Genomic DNA, 26,609 nt, shown 5'->3' on the forward strand with positions numbered 1-26,609 from the left:
GCCAACCACGACATGTCAAAATTTCTTGCGACAGCCGCATTCTTCCGATTTCTTCCGACTCCTGCACCGGTGGCAGCGTCAAAATTTCACTAGTCTTTCTTTCCCTTTTTTATTCCTTCTTTCTTTCTCGCTCTCTATTTTTGTCTGATATTCTATTTTTTCATTGGTTTATTTATATATTCGTAGCTTTGCTGATGCTAGGCTCTTGAAGCCTAATTTTATCTTATAAGAGCCAAAGTTAGTTTCCAGTAACTATAGCCATAAGTACTTTCGAGAAAATCATTTGTGCTGGTGTAGAGCAGGGCGCGACAATATCGCAAATAAATAAATAAATAAATAAATAAATAAATAAATAAATAAATAAATAAATAAATAAATATGGAGAGTGGACAGCTTTATTGCGAAAAAATACAAACTTTTGTCATGAACTGAAATACTCAGGCAGACAGAATGGAAGGTGAGTCGGTATTGCATGCCGCTGAAATGCAGCACGACACACGTGTAAGAGACAGTGTCACAGATGGCTGAAGGAACGCTTTAGCGCTTGCAACTTTACAGGGGTGTTTGAGCTTATAGGCAGTGTTCTCGCCTTGACTAGTCTTCGTACCTCGTGCGGGCGGCGGTATTTCATGAGTATAGCAGGTTATTGTAAGAAAAAAAAAAGACACGTGTCACGCTACGCATCTCCCGGATATGTCGTCGCGTGGGAAATCTCGAATCGTTGCGCATAGTTGACCGAGTTTCTAATCAAGCCAGGGAGACCAAACACCACCGAAGTTCTCCGGATACGAACGTGGGTCCACCGGTTGTGTCCGTGGAGGTACCATTTGCTGCATGTAGGCGCTCAGCTTCTTGTAGAGAGAGCGCAGCACCTGACGGGAGAGAAGAGAATGAAACGTTATCGTGGAATTTACACGACCTGACATGGGAGCCACGTTTCTATGCTTCATTCTACAGGCAATACGCCCTAAACGTGGGAAAATCCTAGGCACAGACGTTTTCTGCGAGTTGCTTTTGTGTATGTTTACGTTCTTGAAAACTTAAACGTAGCTGTTTGTGTGAAACCTCTTGCTGGCAGCACACCTCTAAAAAGCCTAAAGCTACTTATACCCGTCATATCAATTAGTCGGTGGCTGGTGGCGTGGCACGAACCAAGTACGGCCCGCAGCTGAGCAGGGCGCTCTATATCCCACTGGGCCACAGTTGTCGCCATGTAAGCAGCCAGCAGTCTTCAACGCTGTCAGTCTGTTCGTTTGTCCGTTGTAACCCAAAGCAAGAAAGGCCGTTGCGCCGCAACTTCAGCAATTGTGGAGGCTGTCGTCGTCTCACCCGATTGAAATTTTCCTATTATGTCACATGACCGCAATAGGAGGGCAATATTTGTTCTTTAGCCTAGTGAAGCAAGTGGCAGCAAATCCTGTAAAATAGAGAATTAAGTTCATTATTGCCAGGTGCTTCTTTCGCTACTCGGAAATACATGCTACGAACGATATGCTAACAGGCGACTTCGCAGATGCTTCCAGGAGATGCTGGACCATCAGAATATAAAAGAAAGAGGGAGTGTTACTGGATGAATTGGAAACACGAGCACCAAGCAGTGGGTTGAGCTCAAGAGAGGATTACAACGAAGGCGCCAAACAAAACAACGGACGAAGGAAGGCGACACGGGACAACCACGTAGGCGCACTAACAACAGTTTGACGCCTTCGTTGTAATCACGTAGAGCCAACTCGCCCACCACACGTGCTCAGTCAAAACAGGAGAGAACAGGGACCCTCGTTTTTTTTTTCAAGTATCCATGTGAAGGGAGCTGCATTGAGAACAGAGCAGTAGGCACAGTTAGCAAGAGGAACCATGGATTCCCGCACTTATCCTAGCGACTGATAGAATAGCATACAAGAGGCGCAGTTTTGTCTTCTTCAGTAGCGAGAACAAAGCGCTCACTCGCTACAGGCGAGTGCAGCGGCAATGTCCGGAGCTGTACACCACGGCCGTGAAGTGGCGGCTTGAAATGTTTTAGGATATTGGGCTAGACATGATTTTCGGCTTGTAGGCGAGAAATAAATCAATGTACGCGGCGATTGTCCTGCGTGTAATGTAAGTGTTTCTTTTGTAATGAAGACTGCATCGGACATTTCTCTTCGGAGACTGGCTAATTATTGCAGCGGAAGACTTTTTGCCGGCAGCATGCGAATAGGTTACAACGAAGGTAACTCCTTGGGACAGACTATGGTGAAGTTGCATACCTTGTACCAGAATTATCTAGGACAGCCAGAACTGCTATATCATGAGAGAGAACGGAAGAGAGAAAATAGAAAAGGCACACTCTAAGGTGCCGCCACCAGTGTAGCCGAGTACACAGATTTTCATGAATATTTGCCATTACTCTCTAGAATACGCGGATCCGGAGAAGTCTTTTTACTGCAGTTTATTTTTTCGTCAAAAGAATGGGACATTTCTGCTCACTCCTTGTGCGGCCACATAGCAAAGCCGAGGTGGCTTTCTTGCGCGCTGAGCATAATTGAGCTCTTGAGAGTGGTGCAGTTCTTGAGTGAAAATTGTTGAATCAAGCAAGTAAATCAATTACGGCGGTACTGGGATGGGCATACGAGATCGCAGTATCGAATTCCGGCCAAGGCGGCCGCATTAAATGCTAAAACACTCGTGTACATAGATTTAGGTGCACGTTAAAGGACCCCAGGTGGTCGAAATTTCCGGAGTCCTCCACTGCGGCGTGCCTCATAATCATAAACTGGTTTTGGCACGTGAAACCCCATAATTTAATTTTAACTGGGATGGGCATGGTGGTGTTCAACTATTACGTGCTGTATACTCATGCCTTTCTCTCGAAGCCTCCAAACTTTGCAGTTCTTGAGAAAACAAATGTTTAATGAGTTAGTCGGCTCCTGCGAACATATTGACGGGTGCGTGAACTTTCTCTCTATTATCCCCTGCTCCATGTGAGATAGCGAGCGTAATGTCTATACCTTACTCTGGAAGTAATCTCGTCATGGACTGAGTGCATGGAGTCATGTAGATAGAATATGTATTTGGGGATAAGCTAGTGGTAATGTTATTTAAGTAGTTGTCGCGAGGTCAAAGCTTCCTCAGCCAGAAACTGTCGCGTGTGCTCGTCGCTGCAGTCTACAGGCGATGAGCAGACATTTACAGCACGCGCACAAACCTGCGCACAAGGTGTCACGCATTTTGAAGAGACTGCTGAGTGACGTAATAACTTGCACACCTCTTTTAATGGCAACCTCATATATTTGCAGTAAAACTATAGACGCACTGCAGTATTAGCTCGTGTAAACGCTCACCAGAACGCCCACCGCACACGGGGTCAGCACGTGGAGTCTCTTTAGCGCGGAGAAAATGCGCCACGGAGGACAAACTTGACAAAGCTCGCAGACCGGCAGCAGCATTTCCAAACAAATGAGTGTGACACTTCTTGGACCTGAGTAGTAAAGCTTAGCTATTTGATGGCTTCACCGAGGTCCGAATTCCTTCGTCGAGGCTGGGCGAGAAAGTCGCGGAAATGTATAACTCGTGGAACCGTCAACGCTCACTGAAGTCCCTGCCAGCTAGAGACATTCTTTTCATTCTGTCGTGATGTTACAGCGACTGACCTGGGCATCCTCGCTTGAGGCAGTAGTGTCGCCACACACAAGTTAATGCAAAATTGATTGTAGGAGAAGCACAACGAACTCAATGACAGACGCAGAAACTAAGACGTTCCAGAGGTAAATGTAACCAAATAGTTATTCTTGCTAGCATATCTTTGTTTGTAGTACGGGCAACGTCCTTACTCGAAAGGGACAGCGAGAGGGTGCTTACACGCGGGTTTCATTATTTGCAAGCCAAATACGCTTGTGTCTTGAGATAACAAGGAACCCGTGCATATAAACTTCGAAGGATGTTAAGCCTTCCAAGAATGTCAGAAATGCTGGTACAACAGGGCGTACCAAAATATGTACTAACTTACACCTGCCGCTGTGGACCAAATTGGCAACCTCAACAGCTTTACTGAACGTTAAACCCCCATGATAATCATGAACCACACCGTGAAACTTGCCATTGCTTGCTCGTTATTTTCTGGCAAGTACGACATCATTTCTTCACTAAATGGCTAAATATTTATCTGAAAAGGCCCAGAAAAGGCCCCCTCCCTTTAGAAGTGGGTGCGGATGGTCCCGGGTTTGGACTGCCTAAACACCCGCTTCTAAGCCATAGTAAGCTTGCGGAAACATTTTATTTCTTGCGTTCCCGCTTGATTGCGCTCAAAAACACGTTGTCATAAAGAACTCACCCTTTTGTGCGATGTGGCCAGGTTGCGCGTCTCGCAGGGGTCCCGCTCAATGTCGAACAGGTAGGGAGACTTCCCTGGGGGTGTTATGCCGGCAGCAGGCCCGCAGTACACTGTCGCCTCCCGCGTCCAGTTCTTGTCAGTTTCGTGGCGGAGGGGACCGTACAGTGGCCCTAACACCTTTGCAGCCCTGCGGTTGGGCCCATAAAACGGTGATGGCATTTTTGTGCTTCTTGAGGACGATGGGCTTGTGTGAACGTCTGTGACTATTAGTGCAATTACTATTAGCCCACACGCGTCAGCGAACTCACCGCTAATTTCCTTCTTGTTTTCCCTTTTCCCATTCTCCCGGTGTAGGGCAGCCTACCGGATGTTATTCAGCTTAACCTTCCTGCCTCCTGCTTTTCTCTTTCCTTCCATCCTTGTATTAGTAGTGAACGATTGCAGCTTCACTGCGTCTGCTCTTAAAGGCCAACATTTATTGGTCTCCTGTTTAAGCCATATGGCAAAACTGGTAAAGCTATAGAAAATCGGGCGGCAAGAAAAACGAAGTGGCATAAAGCATTCACTGTGCCAACAGAAGTTATGCCACCTCGTGCTCACGCACTCACGTGTCTGTATTCGATGACCACCGAGGCTTGGAGAACTGACCTATCTCAACAATACTTTTTTTTATCGATAACAATGAGAAAAAGAATTAACACTTTAGAAGAAAACTGTTGGCATCATATAAACTTTCGTCCGCAGGCTGTCTTTCTTCGTTTTTATGTTTCATTCCATTATTTAAAACCTGGAGCAGAAAATGTTGGCTTATGGCAGCAATGAAAACTGTAAATACGTCTAATAGCATGTGCTTCTTTCTTCATACAAATGACGCCTGATTACGCTATTCAGTACTCGTGTTGCATATTTCTGTGAGCACCGCTGTGAAGATGATGCAAAAGGTGGTGCCGAAGGGTTGCACAAGATAATTACTGACGATCATAGCGCTCACAAAAGACGCCCCGAGACTAGTCGTGTGCATTGTCACGATGGTAATTTGCTCTAGCTGTCCTGATCTATCTGACATCAACTGGACATTTTACTTGTTTTAAGCCTATTTAGTACTACCAGAAAGAAGAAAACATATTGTGAGGAAAATAAGAAAAATACATCCAATCATACAGATTTTTCAGCACGTTAATAGTAAGTTGTATATTGAGTCTGACGTACCCAATAAAATGACAGTCTTGCGTTTTGTATTTTGGTGAGCAATTAGATTATCAGGCATGTCAGGTTAAGAACCGAGAAGCAGTGGTAGTACACCCCTTCAACATCCTGCTCATCGGATATCAGTGCCAAAAAAAATTGCAGCTTATACGTTATACAGAAACATATACACAGTGTTAAACGACCCTTTAGTAGTTCATTTTTTACTTTTTGACTGTTCCTTATAACAGTGCAGTTTCGACGTCAGCCTCCTTCCCCACCCTCCCCGGGATAAGAGAGTCTTCTGCATTGTAGACCAACATGCTGAGGCGACAGCCGCAAATATGATATTAATTTGTTCAGATTTCTTGAAATCGCATTTTATCTTGTCAAATCTAGAAATCTTTGATAACTCGTTGTAATGCTTGCTAGGCATTTGGTGAGTGTATGGTAAAGATTTACGGAACTAGTTACTTTTAATTTCCATGGGAAAAGCCCAGCTAATAAGAAGCACATTCATGAATATCTCAAATTTCCCAAACTAGAAACCTCTTAAAATAAATAACGACGTCATCACGTACAGGAAAAGAAAAGGTGCTTCATCTCGCGGGTATGACAAAGGCCGGCGTTGTCGCCCTGATATATTAAAGTGGATTGATGGGCATTAGCTGCAAATTAAAGGGAATAATCCATGAAACAAGTTTCATTTGTAATCAGGTACAGCACTGTATGCTTTGCTTAACGGTTAAATACATTACCGTTCTAATGGTAAAAGTAATCAAAGCATGCCTTGAACTCGCTCGTAGCCGCACCAAGTCGTCCACTGGTTGATCAGCGCCTTTTGCCGGGTTGCGATTGTCCTTGTTCTTGCTGTCGTTTCTGGGTGCCTGAACCAGTAGCTTGTAGCTGCCCACTCTCAGCGCCATGGCAGCAGACTGCGGGTCGATGTTGTGCAGTATCTCCTGGCGGGGCCAGGCGGTGGCTTCTGACAGCGCTTGCCACATGTTGATGCCATCCATTGGGCCTAGGCACGAGACGCTTCCACCTGGAAGCGCGACCACAAAATGCACGTTTCGTTACATTCCGCGTAAGTTCACTCTCGTCACACCTCAAGGAGACAGCCACGCTATACCGTGGAGTCCCTACAACGAAAATCAAGCTTATTATAGCGGCACGATGCAGCGATTCTCTTAGAGCGTTTGTTACCCGGTGCGTGCGAGGCCTATATATGTTGCAGGTTGTGGCGTTACAGTTAACTATATATATGAGAACTAAGAATAAATTAATTGAGAGGCGGTCTTCTTTCCCACCATTTTTTTTGGTCACAGAATTATGCTTTTATGCGTTTTCCTTCTCTGAGGTTAATTGGCTATAGTTCTCAAGGCATGCACAAGCAACCTTGTTTGCGCAGTATCTTTTGTACCGCTTGCTTATGATGATGCTGACAACGAAGTCCTCGAGGTGGCGCATTTCTTTGTCGCCATCGACCAACGCACTCTTACTGTGTTCCTGGAGCACAATTTCGCTACTTGCGACTTGTTTTGGACGTGGAGAAATACACGGAGCAGCTATGGTTGCTTCCCCCTAATTTTCCAACTTGTGCGTCAAATAAAGCGTTTTTCAGCACTTTCTTTTTTGTTCTCGTTATTTTGTCGCTGAAGCACATACTTTTTATTCTCTATTCTAATGCATACAAGGTCCGTAATGACTAAACTCCTGCTCCGCAAGAGCAGTTCTTCATAGGCTGGCGCTTGGCGCGTAGCATTCTTTATATAGATCGGCTTGTTAATGAAACTATCGCCGCGGTCACGGCCACTCATGGATGACACTTACATGATAAGTGTCTTGTAAGTACCGATCTCGATGATCATCATTGCAAGAGTGCCACTGGGTTTGAGGATGGCGGGATAAAATAGTCAAATAAGTGCGGCACACGTCACCATCGCCTTGCCATGGTTTTAATATTAACATAGCTGGCATTCTTCAAGTCAACACTCCACGTAGAAGGGTCGACAAGCCTTGCGAATTCCATCGCCTCACGTGTTATACATGGTCGGCAGAGCGCTCACCGGCAGCTGAGTAGAGCGTGGGCAACCAGTCGACGATGTGCATCATCTGACGAGAAGCCCGACGCCGCTTCTTGAGTCGCGCGCTCCAGATAAATGCCGGGGCGCGTATCCCGCCTTCCCAGAGAGTGGATTTGCATCCACGGAGTGGCCAGCTGCTGCTGCCGTTTAAGTCTTCGCCAAAGAGAGCCGCACCGTTGTCCGAGCTGAACACGATGATGGTGTCATTCAGCATGCCGGCCCTATAGAGGGCGTCCACCACGGCCCCCACCGACTCGTCCAATGCCTGTACCATGCCTGAATGAAACAAACGCAAGTCACTCATCGACACGCACGCACGTACGCACGCACGCACGCACGCACGCACGCACACAGACAAACAAAAGTAAAGCTCAGAACATTTCGTAGGCTGTGTCAGGGACGCAGCCGTTGTGCACAGAGAGGGTGTGTGGGCACTAGGACAGACAGTTCACGGGAGCTAAAATGCTGGCACTCTGGCCGAAGGCCCCTAGTATGCACAAGGCCACCAAAGTTCTAATGGGCTTTTCGAAGACACCGCTCTAGATGAGCGCTTGTGAGTGAACATTCATCACGAGCGACCATATACGTGAGTGAACTTTCATCTGCGAGTGCGTGCGCGATGACTCTTTATCTCCTTCTCTTCTTAATTCTTATTTTTCTTTCTCCCTTCCCACGTGTGGTGTAGCCAACTGGGCGAAACCTTCGTGAGCCTCCGTTACCACTTCCTATTTGTCTCTCTATTTCTAGTATGGGTTTCACGGTCTAATCATGCTCGCTTCCTATTCGTAGGACTCCCGTTTGTTGTGCAGGGAGCGTTTGGGCACTAGGGTAAACAAACGACCCTTGTATTGTTGGCACTAGAGGCTGCCCTGCGCCGCTCAAGCCGGACACTCGTAGGCTCCTGCGCTTGCGTCAATTTGCTGTGCTTGCGCTCCCCATGGAGTTGAACACGTTCGGCATTAATAAAGGATTTCAATGTCCCTCTGTCTTGCTGCCCGAGTTTCTTCACGCCATTCTCGCACCCTGCGTGTCAAACGCGGGGGCGCCCTAACCGAGTAAGCGTAAAATTTCACAAAACAGCTGCGCACCTATAGGCCCTAGCTAAAACTCCTGATGAGTATAGGTTTCAGTTTGATCGGATATGCCCACTATGGCTGAGTGAGCTCACGCAAAAGCGACCCCTCCAGCTCGGATCGATGCACGTACTGCAGAGCTATGCCTCTCTAAATGTCTAGCGGGAGGCTAAATCCAGCTTCTATTGCATCATGCGGGACACGGCAACAGCACTATTGGAGCCCGCTACACAGCCATGACCAAGTAATGGCTTCTTTTCTCTTCACAACGATACCAAAGTAAGGAACGGGGGTATCACGGTTGCAATGGCACAAACAATAATGCTATAACATGTTTTCTTACATGTTTTCTTTACATGCGGTTTTAGCAAGCGGCCCCTCCTGAGCGACCTCAAAGACGTTGCACTTCAAAAGCAATGAAAAAATACTTTGTGAGTTACCGCTGTATTGCAGAGAGGACGTACAGCCGATTGCGGCTTTTTCTACAGTTTATTTGAAGTCTTTAAAGCCGGCTGGTAGAACTCGTAAGTGGGCTGAGCATCATGGATGTAATTTGTTTCATTAGGATAAACATTGCGGAAGTGTACGTCCAATTTGCCGACTGGATTATGCAGTTCATAGGTTTACCTGTATGTACTACTTCAAGATCTGTTGAGCCGGATTTGTACCGAGCATGACAGATTGTGCTAAGCTGCCGCTGACGCTTCTGGTGTTGCACTTGAGTTGCCAACGTCAGACGGTGCTAGAAAGCACATCTTTCGCGATGCACGTTTACTCCGTGATGTCGCACGAGACCTTCTTTCTCGTGTTCTCCCGACCGTCGTGCTCATGCGTGCGATGCGTGAGACAAATCTGGGAAATTTTACTTCTCAATATCTGTCTTTCCCTAGCTACTACAGCACAACGGAGGGGGGTTCGCTTTGCTTCGTTTGGCCTTAGCCGAGCTGCGCTACGCGACAGAAAATAAGTACTCCGCAATAGCCTGCTCTCCGGTCGCCTCACGTGGCGCCGCGCCACCCTTACAAAAATGAGTTTAGACTGTCTATAGAAAGTCTACATACTTTTTATAGATGACCTTGCCTTTCTATAGATTTGGTCTGTTGTTGATACAAAGTCTATAGCCTGCCTATAGACGAAAGTGCATAAGGTTTCTATTTATCTTTGTCTATTCACATTCTATAGACGGACTATAGAAAAAGTCTATAAGATGTTTGTTTCTTTTTGTCTATGTCCCCTCTATAGACTGTCTAGAGAAAGAGAGAGAGAGAGAGAGAGAGAGAGAGGAATACAGGAAGGCAGGGATGTTAACCAGTCAATAGTCTGGTTGGCTACCCTACGCTGGCGGATGGGAGAAGGGGAAGAGAGAGAAGGGAGAGAGAAGGTGTGGATACGTGTACGGACAGCACTTGAGTTAAAGCCGCTCGCGCAAACCAGAAGTTCTGAGAAAACACAAAAGTGCTTTCACTGCTTTCTGAGCCGATGATCGGTCGGGACGGTGCTCTAGTCTTGTCTATCGACGAAATTCAATACAATCTCTAGTTACCCTTGTCCTTTCATTGTCTATAGACTGTATATAGACGAGAGTCGATAAAGTTTCTGTTTCTTTTTGTCTACCCGAAATAAATAGGTGGTCTATAGAAGAAAGTGGATAAAGTGTTTGTTTCTTCTTGTCTATTTCTCCTCTTTAGATTTCCTACAGATGAAAGTCGATACAATCTCAATTTCTTCTGTCCATTCTTTGTCTATAGCCTGTCTATCGACGAGAGTAGATAAAGTTTCTATTTCTTTTTGTCTACTCTCGGTTTATAGATTGTCTATAGAGAAAAGTTGATAAGCTAGCATTGCGCTTGTGACCTGGAGGTCCTCTGTTCGAAGCACGTGTTCACTAAACCTTTTTAGACTTTTGTAGATGTTTCTGCGAAAATATTTTTTTTTCTTCACCAGCAGGTCTGCTCATGATCAGTTCCTACTAATGGGAGCGAGGCGTCCCTGCGCGAAACGCAGGAAGGGGAGGGGGTGAATTTAGGACTAACGATATGGACACGTTGTTACTGCCTATTTATTTTAGTGTTGATTGTTCATTATAGTACAGTCCTTGGTTACGGCTGGGTGGCGTATACGCAGAGTGTGCCTATATCGCATGTACTGCTTCCGTTGATGACGGTGATGCCATTGGCAGAGTGCCGAAGACATTCTGCGAAGCGGCGAGCCTTGTGTTACGTGCGCCCTCAGCGACGTGAGCCAACCAGTGATGACAAAAAACTGACGTTTAGCTATTACACACTCTGTCGCGTCCGCTATAATCCAGTTTGGACGGAAGCTTGAGCGGCAGTTAAACGGGAAGAAAGCGCGTCGTCCTCCATTGTACCTTGACAAAGACGCATTTAGACGCAAGATTCCTTACCAAAATGTTCCGAAATTTCTCTCTGGCGTCTTTTTTGGTCGAGCAAACGTGAGAAAGAAGTTCTCGAACACGCTAATGTTGCTGAATATTATTACGTAGCGACCATGAAGAATGACTCATAGTCAAAACTGAGTTGGGAATTGAGCTCTTTATTGGGGGAACTTGTGGGTAGCAAAACAGGTAACACTCAAGCACAATGACAGCGGCGAACAAAGTCGACGATCGTCGAGAATCTGACCTGCGGGTCAAGCACATTGGCTTCTATACATGACTCGTCGAAGGTTCCAGTGAAATCGCTGCTGGCCACGCGGTTTCCACGAAGTACTACACATTTCGCGTCGCGCATACAATCATATTGCACAAGGCTCGGTAACAATCGACAGCGGACCGAACCAGCGATAACATTCGAGAAACTTCAGATACAGAAAGGCGCGTCTTGAAGTGGGCGATAGACATCAATAACGTTTAGCATTCATTAGCCGGTGAAAGACGGTCTTCGGGAGAAGTAATACGTACATGTGTCATTATGATACCTATATTGGCGGGATGCATGCATCATCGGCACTGAGCGCAATCCTACGGCACGCCTTAACCTGGGTTCGTCATACATACTGAAATGACGGCATTTTACTGATTGCTTATGCGCGCTGTCTTCCCCACCTTCTTATAGATTTATATTACCTGTGAACTTCTGCTGCCCCAGTAGTGAATAAGGCCCATTTGTGGGAGCTTAAACGTCTCTGGTTCTGTCTTTTGCGTTTCTAATCTTTTTTATGCCGTCGGCGTTCGTGTTTTTTCCTAATGGTGTCTTGTGCATAATGTTTATTTGCTATTTATTGGGCTGGGGGGGGGGGGAAATCCAAAAGGCAATGTGCATGAATATGCACAAACTGTTAGATACTACAGCTTGGTATATAGTGCAGACCCCTTTGTCTTACTTCTAATGACCTGCTTCGTTCTCCTCTTCGGAGCGTTGCTATGTAAGTTGGGAAATTTCTCTTGCATAAAGGTATTTGTCAAAGGCACTCAAGATATCTATGGCAACAATGAGACGCTGCAGAAATGAGTGAAGTAAACGAATCTATGGCAAGGAAAATTGCCATGCATGACGCCAAATAATACGGTTATGGAAGACACACGATCAAGGACTATTAGATTTTAAGTCACGCAACCTATCCATTAAATATTAGCGAAACAGAATTAGAACGTGGTAGGTCGCCGGTCTCGCAGTAACTCCACGATATAGGGAAAGCTAATGTTAGTGAAGGACTCCCGAAAGACGCTTCGTGTTCACATGCGACACCAGAGGACTGCCACGGGTGTCACAGCGTCTGTTACAGCGTCGTTTTGGCAGTTTTGCAATGCATTTAATGCTTTCAGTATCAGTCATTAAATTTTGTTGTTCTTAAGCATAGATAAGTTTAACTGCTGACGTTCTGAGTTCTGGCAAATTTCTGAAGCTACAAGCCCTCCTTCGCTTCTTTCTTGCTGGGACTTATAACAATAATATGTACAAGCTACTTGAACTTAAGCATTATTCTGTTTTCTCGCTTACCTGCGTAGCGGCTCCTGTCTTTGTCACCTATGTAAGAAAATTGTCTCACATTCTCTTCAGGCGCTTGAAAAGGATCCTGATTTGGGCCCACGTGTGGGGCCATGTGGCTTAAGTAGCCAAAAAATGGCTGGAAGAAATAAAATGACAGAATGTTGTTAGTAAGTATTGGGAAACGCCAACCTGGTGGTCCTATTGCTTTCGAAAGAAGTTGCCCTAGGAATCGCAAACACCTAGCCGATTGCTTCCAATCATCAGTATTTCATTTCAAAACACCACATTGCTTAATTAAAGAGCTCTGCTTTAACTATCTATTTTGGAGATTTCTGGTGCGAAGCAACATCGTCGCTGATATGACTGGAGCTACAACTTATACCAAATAATACTCTCACTGCAAATTAAGGAGCAGACTTATGTTATCCTGTCCGCTGTAATATAAGTAGCTGTGGTACATGAGAAAGCTATAGAAGAGACTCTTGACAGAAGAATGTAAGGGAAGTGCGAATATTTTATATATCTCGCCATTCGATTTAAGGCTTTCATAGTATAACGGATCTCTCGCTTTTGAACCGATATGCTAAGCCTTGCTTCAGCCTTTGTCCAAAAGGACGAAGCCATTCGGTGTATTCGCTAAGTATGTTTATTTATATATTTAGAAATACTGCCATTTTACGAAGCCAGACATAGCCGTACTCAGTACAGATTTAAATAAAACAGTGCGAATCTATAATCTACACAAGAAAACTGAAATATGAATAGGGGTTTGGTTAACAAACTGATTAAAAATAAGTCATGCATAAAGCCTTCAAGATTATTCCAGTGCTCAGCAGGTTTAGGAAAGAAAACTTATAACGCTCTAGAGATGACGTAAGGCTAACTTTGTTTAAAGGGTGTGATCGTTGAACAGGCTGTGCACACCGATTGACAAAACCATAGTAGCTTCTACAGATGTAATTCCCCGAACAATGAGCGTGCCTGATGTCGCACCCACAACACACTGGCGCAAGAATTCTTTGGAAGGCGAAGACGAGAGGTAGCCTGCATTGTCGAAAGTCTCTCGCTGTGCAGGTACAACAGAAGGCCGATCGGGCATCCTGGAGTTAGCTTCGGTCTTCCGAAGAGTGCTTTCGTTTCTCTGACGGAAGGTGAACATACGATAGCTATGGCTTTGGAAACTGCATTGCAAAGGTGCAAAGCATTAGTTTCCCGTCCACCGACATCTTATAACCTGTGAAAATGACACTGTTATAAATATTTCACCCTCCGACAAGCTGCAGTTGATAATTTTGATGGTACGCACCACTCCTGCAGAACGAGGTCGGTCAGTGGGCGGTCACAGAAACTACATAGTTTCATTTCGCAAAAGTACCATTAAACGGCACTTAACGGCAACCACCCGTAACCGTGCACAAAGAAATGGTGCCCATCATCGCCATGCTGCTAGATAGCTGCTTATGCTCTCCCAGCAAAATGTTGTCCAAACACCCTTCTGTAGTTGTTGGTGTGTCACGCCTACGACATGGCTTTTTAGTCAATAGCTATTCCGGAGTACCAGCACGCAATCTTGGCAATAAAAGCACGGGAAGTAAGGAGAAAACATGCTCTCAGCCAGCTTAGGGAAACCTTTCAAATATCTTGAAGGAAATGAAAGAAGCTTGGAGGACACTTATTTTAAATAAAATAGCGTGGTTGCGAAACTTACATTTAAGTTTTAAGAGTCAGCATTACGACGGTGGCCCAATACTCGGTCATTGCAAATGTCATGACGTGGGGATATGATCGAGTTCAGTAATCGTGTGCCACCTTTCGCATTTTAATCTCCACTGAGGCATTACGCCGTGCCGAGTTACGTTACGCAAATCCTGCATGAACAGTATTGGTAATTTAACTTTTGAATTATATGTTTTTGAGGTCGCAAAACGATAACAAATACTGTTACGTATATTTTTTCGCACGAAAACAAACACGCTTTGCGGCCTCTGATTTCTTCACGGCGTTGGTGCCTTTAATATCTCTAATTATTAATCATTCGAGGAAGTGCAGCGTCCATAGCTTGTGTTCACATCGGCTCTATCTTCTTGAAATGTTTTCGCCGCGATTTTCTGTGAATACCAGCCCTAATTTTGTACCATTCGAACCGTGAGACCACCAGGACTCTGTAGATACCAAGTTATCAGGTGGGAAATTTATTTTTCCGGGACTGCGACCACTTTGGTGTTACGAGCACGCCGTCGCCGCGCTAAGGCTAAGCGCGTGCGCCAGGTGCTCGGCCTACCAGGCTACCTGGCACGTTCCCGCGCGTGTCCATGCGAGCTCTGCTACGACGCACAAGCACCTGGCCAAATCTGCGAAGCGTGGAAGTCCAAGTATGTGGCAAAGATATTTCCCCAGAAGAGTTAACCGCCGAAATGGGCTGGTGTACCGCCCGTTCCCAGTTCCCGTCGGTGTACCGTCCGTCGCCCAGACGAGCAACGGGGCCGAAAACTATCCCAAGAACAACAACCTAGGACGCAAGACTCTCGCTCTCGCTATAGACCCAGGCAGCGAGTTAGACCTCAGGTTCTCAAGGCCGGGCGCATGCTCCTACTACCAGCAAATGAGATCAAGATCATCCTCAGACCCAAAGGAGCACTCAATATTTCCAAGGTCGGCAGCCCTACAGTGACTGCAGCTATTATTCAAGCAACGCAACTTAGCTCAGAAGATAGTCAAAACGACACAATTTGCTCGAACAACCAGAAAAACATCATGGTGATCGGCACGCCCAGCCCGCAAAATGCGGAGCGGTACGTAAGAATCCATCCAAGTCAACGGGGTAACCAACGAGGTCAGCGCGTACGAAGCCGCCCCAGATAATACTACCAAAGGGGTCATCAGAGGCATCCCTCTCACCGATAACGTCAGACAAGTCGACGCTAGCATCATAAATGATTGTAATGCTCTAGCCCTGACCGCAAAGCAAATCGGTTCCACCACGATCTTCGTCATTGCCTTCGATGGACCTGACGTACCATACATGGTTCGGTATGGCGCAACGCTAATCCTATGCTCCCTGTACCGCAAGCAGATCGATATCTTTTACCACTGCGGCCGTCTCGGGCACCGCATGGACATTTGCCCGTTCCCTAATAACAGGATCGGCCGGGGCTGCGGAGCTCGCAACCCAGATCAAGATCAGCAGTGTACACCCAAGTGCACGTTGTGCGGTGGACACCACCCCACAGCGGATAAAGCTTGTACTGCCAGATACAAAACGCCGTACGTTATACGAAGACGCCTCGGAGAACGCCGAGTAGCACAGCATTCAGCCCTTCAATCAGAAGATTTCCCGTCCATGGAGACCAAGCACAGGTCCCGGTTCCGCTCCCTCTCCAGACCGAGGTCGGACCGAGGTCGTTGCAGATCAAGATCCACGTCGATTACAGGAGCCAGATATACCTCTGAAAAGGTGAGCTTCACAGAGGCCCTGACGGGTGTCTAGCGAGAGGTTCACGTAAAATCCTTCTCTGCCTAAACCCAGCACAGACAACACAGATATCGAACACCTTAAGAAAGAAAACGCAGTTATGCGTGATTTAATCCAAAAGCTTACCCAGGAGGTATACAGCCTCAAACAACCCAAAACCCAACCCACACCTCAGAACCCGCTACCAACAGCCAAAGCGAAGAACTCTCAAGACCAGCCCCAAAAAAGCGAGCCCTCCAAGAAGGAGCTCAGGGCCAAGTACTCTCCGAAGTCAAGGATATGCTCGTAACACTCCAAAGCACGGTGGAAACTTTACAGAATTCTCTAATCGCCCTTATGCACAGAGTCACCGCCATGGAAGCTAATATTCAAACGCTTTTCACGCAAACCACTTCCACCGCTCAAACCGTAGCCATGGACACCACAGGAACCGTCGCCGCCACCCTGCCTCCTGTGGCATCCCCTATCCTTCATCATGGCCCACACTAACACTGACACAACATTGTGGCAGTGGAATTGCCGAGGCTACCTCCATAAACAACCCGTTCTCCGTCAACACCTCCGTACTACTTCATGTCAACCCGACTTAATCTTACTCCAGGAAACGCACGGTACTCCGGTCAACCTTCCAGGATATCAACCTTTCACTGCGAACAACGCTCCACACGGAGTCTCCAAACTCGTTCGGAAAAGAATTACCGCAATCGAACACGATCTCAACGATCGGCGCATCGAACACCTCTTCATTGAGCTCATCCCGCACAGAAAATGAAAGGAAGGAATATTTATCCTGAATATCTACAATACTCCATATCAACGCCATAGCCGATTACTAACCCTCTTCAAAAAGGCGCTTAACATCGCAGGCAGCAGCCCCCTTATCATCGGAGGTGACTTCAATCTCCCGCACACAGGACGGGGTTACAGACACAGCTCTGCTGCAGGTCGTAACTTATGGCAAGACTCCTATGATCTCGGGCTTACACTCATTACTCACCCAGCTTTCCCCACTCGCCTCGGCACCTCTATTGAACGAGACACGACACCAGATCTCACTTTCACCAAAAACACAGGCAACGTTCATTGGCGCAACACCCAACACGACCTCGGGAGTGATCACTCTATCATCGAAATTAGTCTCCCACACCTAACAGCCGTTATGAGAAGAACAAGGGACTTTACATGGACGGACTGGGATGCGTTCCGTAAACGCCGTGTAAGAGCAACGACGGACACTCCCATTACCGACATAGAATCATGGTCATGTGATCTACTGTCTGATACTAAACTGGCCACCCACATTATCACAACAGATGTCCCCACTGAGTGCATGGACAGTTGACTCGCCCACCTTATCGAGGCCAAATCATCCATCCTCTTTAGATGGAAGGGACAACGGCTCAATAGAAGACTCAGACGGAAGGTCGCACTTCTCAACAAGGAAATTGAAGCACACTGCGGCGTTCTAAGTCAACAGCAATGGACAGAGCTCTGTCACTCTCTAGACGGGCAACTCCACCACCACCACTCGTGGAAAATCCTCAAACATTTGATTGATAGCACCACCACCCGCTCATATCAACAACGTCGCCTCACCAAGCTTTTATTTACAGAAAGCAAGACGCATGGCCAGGACCACGTTAAGAACAGCTTATGTCAAAAGTAAATCCCATCTGGGCCCACTCAACCTCACGGGCCATACACAGGTACCTCCAACCCTGCCCTTGATGAAGATTTCAGCGTGGCAGAGATTCATGCTGCCCTGCATAAGCTGAACAGCCGTTCGGCGCCAGGCCCAGACGGTGTTACGAATGAAACAGTAAGAAATCTAGATGACCCCTCGGTGCAACAACTCACCTCACCGAATACATCAACAACTGCTGGCGCCAGGGATCCATTCCCCCGACATGGAAAACGGCCAAAGTAATTCTCATCCCCAAACCCGGTAAGCCATCTAGCCTCGCCAATCTCCGGCCTATATCGCGAACTTCATGTGTAGGCAAGGTAGGCATGCACTCCTAACCCGTGTAAACACTCACCTCTAAGACACATGTGCTTACCCCCCCTCGATAATTGGCTTTAGACAGCATCTTTCCACCCAAGACGCTATGCTCCAACTTCAGCATCAAATCCTAGATAGCAAATCCCGTCACACGAAGGCGATCTTTGGCCTCGACCTCGAGCGCGCCTTCGATAACATAAGACGCTCCACCATCCTCGAACGCATCTCCTTGCTCAACCTTGGAGAACGCACTTACAACTACGTAAGAGACTTTCTTTCCAATCGGAAGGCCTTCCTGTCGGCCGGAGACATTCGATCGGAGGAACTCTCCCTCGGCAGCATGGGCACACCGCACGGCTCTGTCATTTCCCCAATACTGTTTAATCTGGTTATGCTCGGATTAGCACAAGGACTACAAAAACTCGACGGCATTGAACACACCATATACGCCGGCGACATTACTATCTGGGCTGCAAAGGGCAGTGACGGCCAAATCGAAACTGCCCTACAAGACGCCATTGACGTCGTAGAAAATTACCTTGAAGGCACGGGACTCCGCTGTTCCCCTGAAAAGTCGGAGCTTCTCCTGTACCGCCCCACACTCCCTGGACGCCCCCCGCGGGGCTCCACGAATTAACGCCAATACGAGGAAATAGAGCTCAACTTGAGGAAAGGCACACCTATACCCGTGATCCCTAGCATCCGCGTTCTTGGTATGACCATAGAATCCAATGGAGCTAACTCTACGGCTACCTCCAAGATCCTTCGACAGACCGCTAATACATCCAGACTGCTGAAACGAGTGACCAACCGACAAGGGGGTATGAAGGAAGAAAGCCTCATCCGCCTTGCCCAATCTTTTATCGTCTGTTACATTACTTACGTTGCGCTCTTTCTCAACTGGTACAAAGCTGAAAAGACTAAACTGGACATCATCATCAGAGGAGCAGCCCTTAGGACTACCCAAGCACACCAGCATGGAACTTATACTACAATTAGGTATCCACAACACGCTAGACGAGTTAATCGAAGCCCAACGTCGATCTCAACTAGAGCGGCTTACCCTCCCGGAAACGGGCCGCAGCATTCTAAACAAGCTTAATATCACCTGCCACCGTCAACATGGAGACAAACACCCAATATCACGCGACATTCAGCAATGGATACACGCCGACCCTATTCCGAAAAACATGCACCCAGACCACAACAAAGAACGCAGGAAGGCACGAGCTACCTCCCTCATCAAAGCTTATGCGAACACCGCGGGTGTCACCTTCGACGACGCAGCTGAATACCAAGATGGACGGCGCTTTGCGGCGGTGACCACGGCAGGCGGCTTACTCCGACATGCTGCGAGCATCGTTACCAAAAATGCCGAGACGGCCGAGGAAGTGGCCATCGCCCTGGCCACTCTTTACCCAGCCTGTCACACCATACTGAGCGATTCTCGCGCAGCAATCAACAACTACATCAAAGGTCGTATTTCTCAGCAATCACTCCGTATCTTACGACAAGCCCCGTATTCGTCTCAAAATCAAATCACCCTCGTCTAGATCCCAGCACACGCTGGTGTTGTCCACCCGCCCCTCACCAACCTCAACGAGGTTACACACTCCGTAGCACGAGGACTAGTCAACCGTGCCGGAGACGGTGCAGGTGCACCCGCGGGACGCGACCGTCTTACATGATACAAGGACCTTGTGAAGTCATTTTACCTCGCACGAACTTTCCCCACCCCCCACCGCAAGTTAAACAGAGCACAGGCAACCACCCTTCGACTGTTACAGACGAATACATACCCCTCCCTCACACGCTATCACACTATATACCCCGACATCCGCCCGAGCCAGACGTACAAGGTCTGTAAAACTGAATCAGCAACACTCCCTCACATGCTATGGGAGTGCAAACATCAATACCCAGACCTTAATCCCGTGACCCTCTCGTCGAGATGGCACGCCGCCTTGCGTAGCTCCCATCTCGCCGACCAACTCTGAGCGACCCAGCAGGCCTACGAAGCGGCGAAGAGGCAAGACCTCGACGTCCCATGGTGGAAGGCCTAGGCCCAGCCGACTGAACTGTTGGTGCTCATTAAAGTTCACTCTCTCTCTCTCTCTAATCATTCGAGTAAATCAAACTACAAAAAATTCGTACACCTTGTTCCCCGTAGTGCGTGAGCGCAGTTGTTTGAGGGAAAAGCCGCCAAAGAACATTGATATTAGTATTCACTGTGGGAGAATGATGCTGTCCCTGCAGATAGGTTCAGAGCGGAGAAAAATCGCTGAAGTGGGCTGCCCTTTTTTGTTTCATATTCACTGGCATATTAACGGGCACAATATTATAGTAAACCCCTCTGATCGCCTGTGATTTGTGCGGGCCTCACCCATGCTTTTGGGACAAAGGAACGACAATTCAATAGTGCAGATGATCATAAAGGGATTTTTTCACCTTTTATGTACCAATATATGGCCAAGCTAATAATTATCGATAGAACTTGCCGATGAGTGCTCGACAAATCTAGGAAGTCCGACGCACCACGACCGGATAGCAAGCGTATATGTTCGCCCCATGTTGGACACTAAAGCCTGGTCGTTCGTGCCTACGGTCACGTGAACGGTGGCGCGTTCGAACGATCGTGTTCTTTCATTCGGGCGTAGGCCTCCCGAGACGGTCTCGCAGAAGCCTGGATCGGCGCACGCGCGGAAAGTCCAGGCCGCTTGCTGATCCCCAGCCAAAGAGGAAGAGCCTACTCCTTGTCGCGCTCGACCAACCCCGCCTTTAGGTGGCGCTGGCAGCGCCACACTCACGCCATCTCTCGTAATGCGCTGCAACCCGACCGAACGCCGGCGGCACTAAGCTACGCGGAGGCATTCGAGTAAATTCACAGGAGACGGATTACAGGAGACGCGAGACATGCGGGGAAAACAGCATATCAGGGGACGCGTGAGAGTCGTGCATCCCCACAGATTGCACCTTCTGGATAGCTGGCAGTGTGCGAAAAAAAAAGGCAAACTGCCCCAATCACTGTCGAATTGTGCGGGGTGCAACCGTTTGCGGCGAGGTCGTTTCTGGCCTGCATGTTCTTGTCGTAGGTCAAGCATTTTCTTGTTAAAGTGAATAATTTTGACAGCCTAACTATTAACTAAACAGTAAAAGGTTACGCGCAACAAAATGTTGGTGTCTTTAAATGTACTTCAATGCTGTAACGAAGACGTTGTAACCCATGGCAGAGGTAGTCCCCTATATACGTAGATACTGAGAAAGCTGTATTAAAGAAAAATTGCGAAATGTAATAAATTGGCCAAGTGAAGTTTAGTCTAATTTGACAAAATTGCCTGATTTGTAGTCTCGGTTAAGATCATCACTACGTGCCCATACCATTTCAAGGCTGTTCCTGAATTTCGCCATCCCATTCCACTCCCATTCCATCTGCCAGACTAGTGCCATCTATTTCATTCCCACTCCATTCCGGGAGTTTGAATACGTTGAATGATTTCGCAATTATTCTAATTCCGGGGTTTCCACTCCAGAACTCGGCTCCCAACTATGTCTTGGAATGTTTATATTTATGCACTACATCCTTAACTAGTCTGCCCATCTTGTTGCCCGAGGACTCATTAACCGCGCCCGATTACGGGGCTCTGACCGAGGAGGAGTTGGAACGGGAGGATAGGGACAGACTCTTCTTAGTCAGTGATATTACTCAATGCTTAGAAAGTCGAGGCGGCTGACTAAAGGCGCCTTCAAGTCAGAACTTAGACGAACCCGCTACATCTTAACCGCATGTTTTCAGAATTATACCCTGATGTGAAATGTAAATTATGTGATAGAGGAGCCACCCTAGAGCACATACTCTGGGATTGTGAAATAGTTCAGAGGAGAATTGCAATCCTTCCGGATGACCTAGAGGCGCGATGGGGAGCGGCAATGACTAGCTCAAATCTTTGGGACCAAGGTTGGGCCATCCGCAAGCCCAGGGAGCTACCGAGAGACAGGGTCTCTCTGCTGCCCCCGGCGCGCCCTATACCCAGGCCATCAATTTCAGGATATTTAATAAAGACACACACACACACACACACACACACACACACACACACACACACACACACACACACACACACACACACACACACACACACACACACACACACACACACACACACACGCACGGACGCGCGCGCACGCACACACACACACACACACACACACACACACACACACACACACACACACACACACACACACACACACACACACACACACACACACACACACGCACACGCACACACACGCACGCACGCACGCACGCACGCACACGCACACGCACATGCACACGCACACACACACACACACACACACACGCACGCACGCAGATACACACACACGTACAAGCATGCGCGCTGATGTAGTCTGCACGCGCACATGCAGGCGCAGTCCGCATGCACACACGTACACACACAACACAGGCACTCGCAGTCCACACGTACGCACGCACAGAGTACACACACGCGCACACTCATGCACGCGCACATACACTTATACGGAAACACACGTGCGGGTTTTTATGCGTCAAGAACATCAAGAAAGTGTGCGTATGTATGTGTGTCTGGCGAGATACCGACTGATCCAGTCTCAGCAGCTGCGCAAAGCCCGGGGGATTAGGTAAACAAAACTTAGAAAACGCCTTTCCGTTAAATGAGTCGATAGGGGCGTTGAATACTTGGGCCTCCTCATTTCCATTTCAACTTCGTCACCCGTGTGTTTCTCTTTAGGATGTAGGGGCAGCTGCCCGCTACAGACATATATCTAAGCCGGCAGCTGTTTTTATGAACACTTTCCCAAATTGAGTGCCTTGTTTTGTTCTCAAGCTTTAAGAGGAGCGGAGCAAAATAGTGTGTAATGCAGATTAGCTGTGTTCTACGCACTCATTCCTAATACGAAGGTAATAGCCTATCGGCTGGCCCCTTTCATTCCACCTTTCACACAAGAAGCCGTTAAACCTCATTAGGAGGCCCTCTGGTATCATGCGTTTAGTAATCGTGCACTTACGCGATCGCTTTCGCAAAACTATCCTAAAGTTTCTCCATAAGATAGCTGGTCGAGAACCCATCCTATTAGCTAACAAAGGGCGAGATAACGAGACAGCCTTCTCGTCAATGTCTAATGCAGGATGAAGCTTACGCAAGACGGGTTTTGTGAATATGGGCTCAGGTAACTTTGTTGCCCGAATGAAGACTAAAAGAAATGATCCATCCTTGTCCGTTCGTTTGCGTTGGCTGAATGATCGGAGATTAATTGAACGGATTGGATAGTTCATATGATGACAGAAGGATCTCCCATGATAAACGGATTCAACAATAATTATAAGCAAATATCACTAATTGCATTATTTTTACATAATAACTATAGAAAATTGCGAATGTGTGCGGGCAGTACAATACAGGGCTGTTTAAAACCATAGTGTTGAATGTGCCAAAAAGGCAACAAGAAGTGGAATGAGTGCGTAACACCAGTAAAGCAGTTACCGGTACTACCAACTAAGTCGAATAACCAAACGATCAATCAGTCAGCGAACTTGTGCGTTGCATAATCAGTATATCATGAGCGGGCCCGTACCCACGATTGACATGCTTACCTTAGACTTGTCGTGTTTTTCAATTAGCGAAATAAACTTCTCAGTAAACAAGTGAGTAGTGTAAGTCCCGTTTTCGCCCCAGTCCGGTGTCTCGTTGTCCCTCAGGTCGAGACCGACGTGTTCCTGCGATACAAAATGCAATACGCCATGTACTCGTTACCGTTTATGTGAATGGCTGCTTCTGCATTGAACTCTGATGCAGTTTTTGCTCGCATGTGCCGGATACCACTAAACAAGGTAGTTCTGCGTGGAAAAAAAATCCTCTTATGGTATTGTAGGTGTCGTCGCATGTGGTTAGTATGCATACTTATGACAAAAGCACGCACAAAAAAAAAAAAGAAAGAAAGAAAGAGCTGACAAGCAAGTAGCATTCTGATGTTCAGCGACGCAAACGATGAATTTGTGACCACAACCGTACCTCTTCATTTGCATTGCAAATAACATCCGGTCACTTTTACGACCCTCTCCATGGCCATGCCTGGAGTTCCGAGAATCGGCTTCCAGCGCTGCGTTGTAACAGGCTACGCCCTTCTACCTTTTTTTCATAAGCTTTTGCTGGCTTCTCGAGCTCTTGTTTTTGTTTTCAGATGTATAAAATAATATTTTCTGCTTTACTGGCGCTAATTATTTTTTGCCTTGGAGACGCAGAGTGCACTTACTGCAGAAATTGCCTGATAGGAGTAGCATCGCTGCGTATTCAACACCTGAGCTTTGGAAGAAAGTTTTTTGTGCTTCTGCGTTTTGGGAAGTAAGGTGTCGCCTATACTCACGAGGCCAGACGTATGGTCGTAGTAGTCCCCTCTACCGGTGTAATAACCGTAGAAACTGTCAAATCCACGTCTCAAAGGCGTATAGTCGGTTTTAAAGAAGCCAACATGCCACTGGAAAATAGAGAAAAAGAACTAAATGAGATTGCGTACAGAGGGTTGGGCAGTATGCACAACAGGTATGTGACCTAGTTTTTAGCGAAACAACAGCAACAACAAACACAACCTGAAGCATCGCGTTATCTTATATTGAACTCATCCACTAGTGAAATGAGCCTACATAATGTGTTTCTGCGAAGATATTTAGGAATTTTTGAAGCACAGCTGCGGCATGAAGCACAATTCTAGTCCTTGGGCAGGATTACTCAAAGAGGCAGATATTATTTTCACGAGAAATCAAAATGCACTGTTGAGTAATTACTAAAATTCACTAATTAAGTTATTAAATGATCACTTCATGCACATATTTCTTTTTGCAAATTGTGGCCGGGGTGGGGGGGGGGGGGGGTTCGCAAGGCGATGGATCCGCTTGGAACGAATTCTCTGAATGGCACGGGTTTTGATATAATAATTGCCAAACTTTGCGAAGAAATACATTGGCGATCCAGTCATCTTTCGTGCTTCAATGCAGAAAACGTTTTTTTAAAAAAATAAGTGAAATGACAGCATCTTTACCGCAAATTTCATGGCGTATATCTCAAAAATGGTTTCGCCCACATAATTATATTCGAGTAGATATGCCTTGCAGTTTTACCTATTATTATTTGTAAAGCGCGAAATGGGTCGTAAGGTAATTAGTTAAAAACTCACTGAGTAAATTGCAGTAGTTGAGTTGATTTGAGTTTGATCATGCATTTTGATTTGTCTGCCCCTTTGAGTAATCCAGCTGAAGAACTAGAATCGTGTTATCTGCCACATGCGATCTTCAAAAATTGCTGATAGACTTCTCAGAAACACCCTGCAGAAGTATACATAGAATTTCTAAGCTAAAGGTTAACAGGTTAAAGCCAGAGACTAAAGTGTGTTCGGCGTCCCATATCTTGTAGGGATGTAAAGGACTACTGGCCACCCAATAATTTGGGCCCAGCTATTTACACAGAAAAACTCTTGCGCTAGAAATATTAGTAAGAGCAGTTGCCAGCCGATCACGATGTTGGAAATATTAGAGAACTTAGAATAGGGGCCTGAAGCGTTTGGGGCCCGAAGCGTTAGGGGCCCCAAAGAAATTGGCGTCGAAGCCGCTGCGCATGCGCCAGACCCAAACTACGTTTGGGTTTTGCGTCGGGCACGCTATTTCACTAGAGAGTTTTAGAAAAGCTGCCCCAAAATCTTGGGGCCCCAAAGAGCTTTGCGGGTGTTAGCGTTGGGTCACGCAGGAGCGAAGAATTTTAGAATAGGGCTTTGCTGACAGCGCCACTACGGCGTCAAAGAAAAGCTATTAGAAATAATTAGATAAAATATACCAGTTTATGATGAGAGTAATTTTGACTTTCATGTTTTCATGTTTAGTTACAATTTAGAGGCTATTCTATTAGTAGCAAAGAATCAGTTGCGCCTAGTTTTGAGTAACCAACTTTACGTGCCCTCACCAGCCAAGCTAAGCTGTGTTAGGCCTACTAGCCATGAAATCGACAATCGAATTCGGAATCAGCGGCCTCTAATGAATCAATTTTCATAACACACGCTAGCTGAGAGAAAGCGATAACCACAGTCACTTCTAGCTTGCGAAATTCACGCGTTACCACGAATCGAACCCAGTTTGGTGCTAGGTTAGAGCGATCGCTTCGGTGGGTAGCGCCATCTTTGTTGACGAAAATCTTTTGGGGCAGCTTTTGGGGTTCCCGATAAACCAGTGAAATAGCGTGCCTGACGCAAAACCCAAAAGCAGTTTGCGTCTAGTGCCGGCGCAGTTGCTTCGGTGCTATTTCTTTTGGGCCCCAAACGTTTGGGGCCCCTATTCTAAAACACTCTACTGATTTAGCGAAAGCCCCACACGCTGCCCCAAAAGCTTCGCTCAAATAAACATAGCGGCACCCATCCAAGCGACGGTTCTAACCTAGCATGAAACTGGGCTCGATTCGCGGTAACGCGTGAAGTTCGCAAGCTAGGTGAAGTGCCGGCGATTGTCG

At 46.9% G+C, this 26,609-nt stretch overlaps 2 protein-coding genes across 4 annotated transcripts in view; both read right to left on the minus strand.

Moving 5' to 3' along the window:
- Positions 1-377: 377 nt before the first annotated feature.
- Positions 378-4,593, minus strand: LOC142572094 (arylsulfatase B-like). Its single transcript, XM_075680948.1, has 2 exons — positions 4,310-4,593; positions 378-872 (listed from the first exon to the last, which is right to left on the minus strand). The coding sequence occupies exons 1-2, from the start codon at positions 4,526-4,528 to the stop codon at positions 744-746; spliced, it is 348 nt and encodes a 115-aa protein (XP_075537063.1). The 5' UTR covers positions 4,529-4,593; the 3' UTR covers positions 378-743.
- A 1,592-nt stretch (positions 4,594-6,185) lies between these two features.
- Positions 6,186-26,609, minus strand: part of LOC142572093 (arylsulfatase B-like) — a 33,655-nt gene continuing 13,231 nt past the window's right edge. For 2 of the 3 annotated variants that reach the window (XM_075680947.1, XM_075680944.1), the window contains exons 4-8: positions 24,484-24,594; positions 23,714-23,836; positions 12,614-12,740; positions 7,564-7,857; positions 6,186-6,539 (exon numbers count right to left, since the gene is read on the minus strand). In XM_075680947.1, coding sequence (XP_075537062.1) covers positions 6,208-6,539; positions 7,564-7,857; positions 12,614-12,740; positions 23,714-23,836; positions 24,484-24,594 — 987 coding nt within the window. In that variant the 3' untranslated portion in view covers positions 6,186-6,207. The remainder of the gene's footprint in view (positions 6,540-7,563; positions 7,858-12,613; positions 12,741-23,713; positions 23,837-24,483; positions 24,595-26,609) is intronic. The other variant, XM_075680945.1, reaches the window with a different exon arrangement.

The sequence above is a fragment of the Dermacentor variabilis genome, chromosome 2 (genome assembly GCF_050947875.1).
Source record: "Dermacentor variabilis isolate Ectoservices chromosome 2, ASM5094787v1, whole genome shotgun sequence".
NCBI lineage: Eukaryota > Metazoa > Arthropoda > Arachnida > Ixodida > Ixodidae > Dermacentor > Dermacentor variabilis.

Excerpts from the sequence above, each read along its gene's own strand:
- LOC142572094 (XM_075680948.1), bottom strand. The coding sequence starts at position 4,528 with ATGCCATCACCGTTTTATGGGCCCAACCGCAGGGCTGCAAAGGTGTTA. Across the intron at positions 873-4,309 it reads TGGCCACATCGCACAAAAGG|GTGCTGCGCTCTCTCTACAA; the intron begins GTGAGTTCTTTA and ends CTCTCCCGTCAG.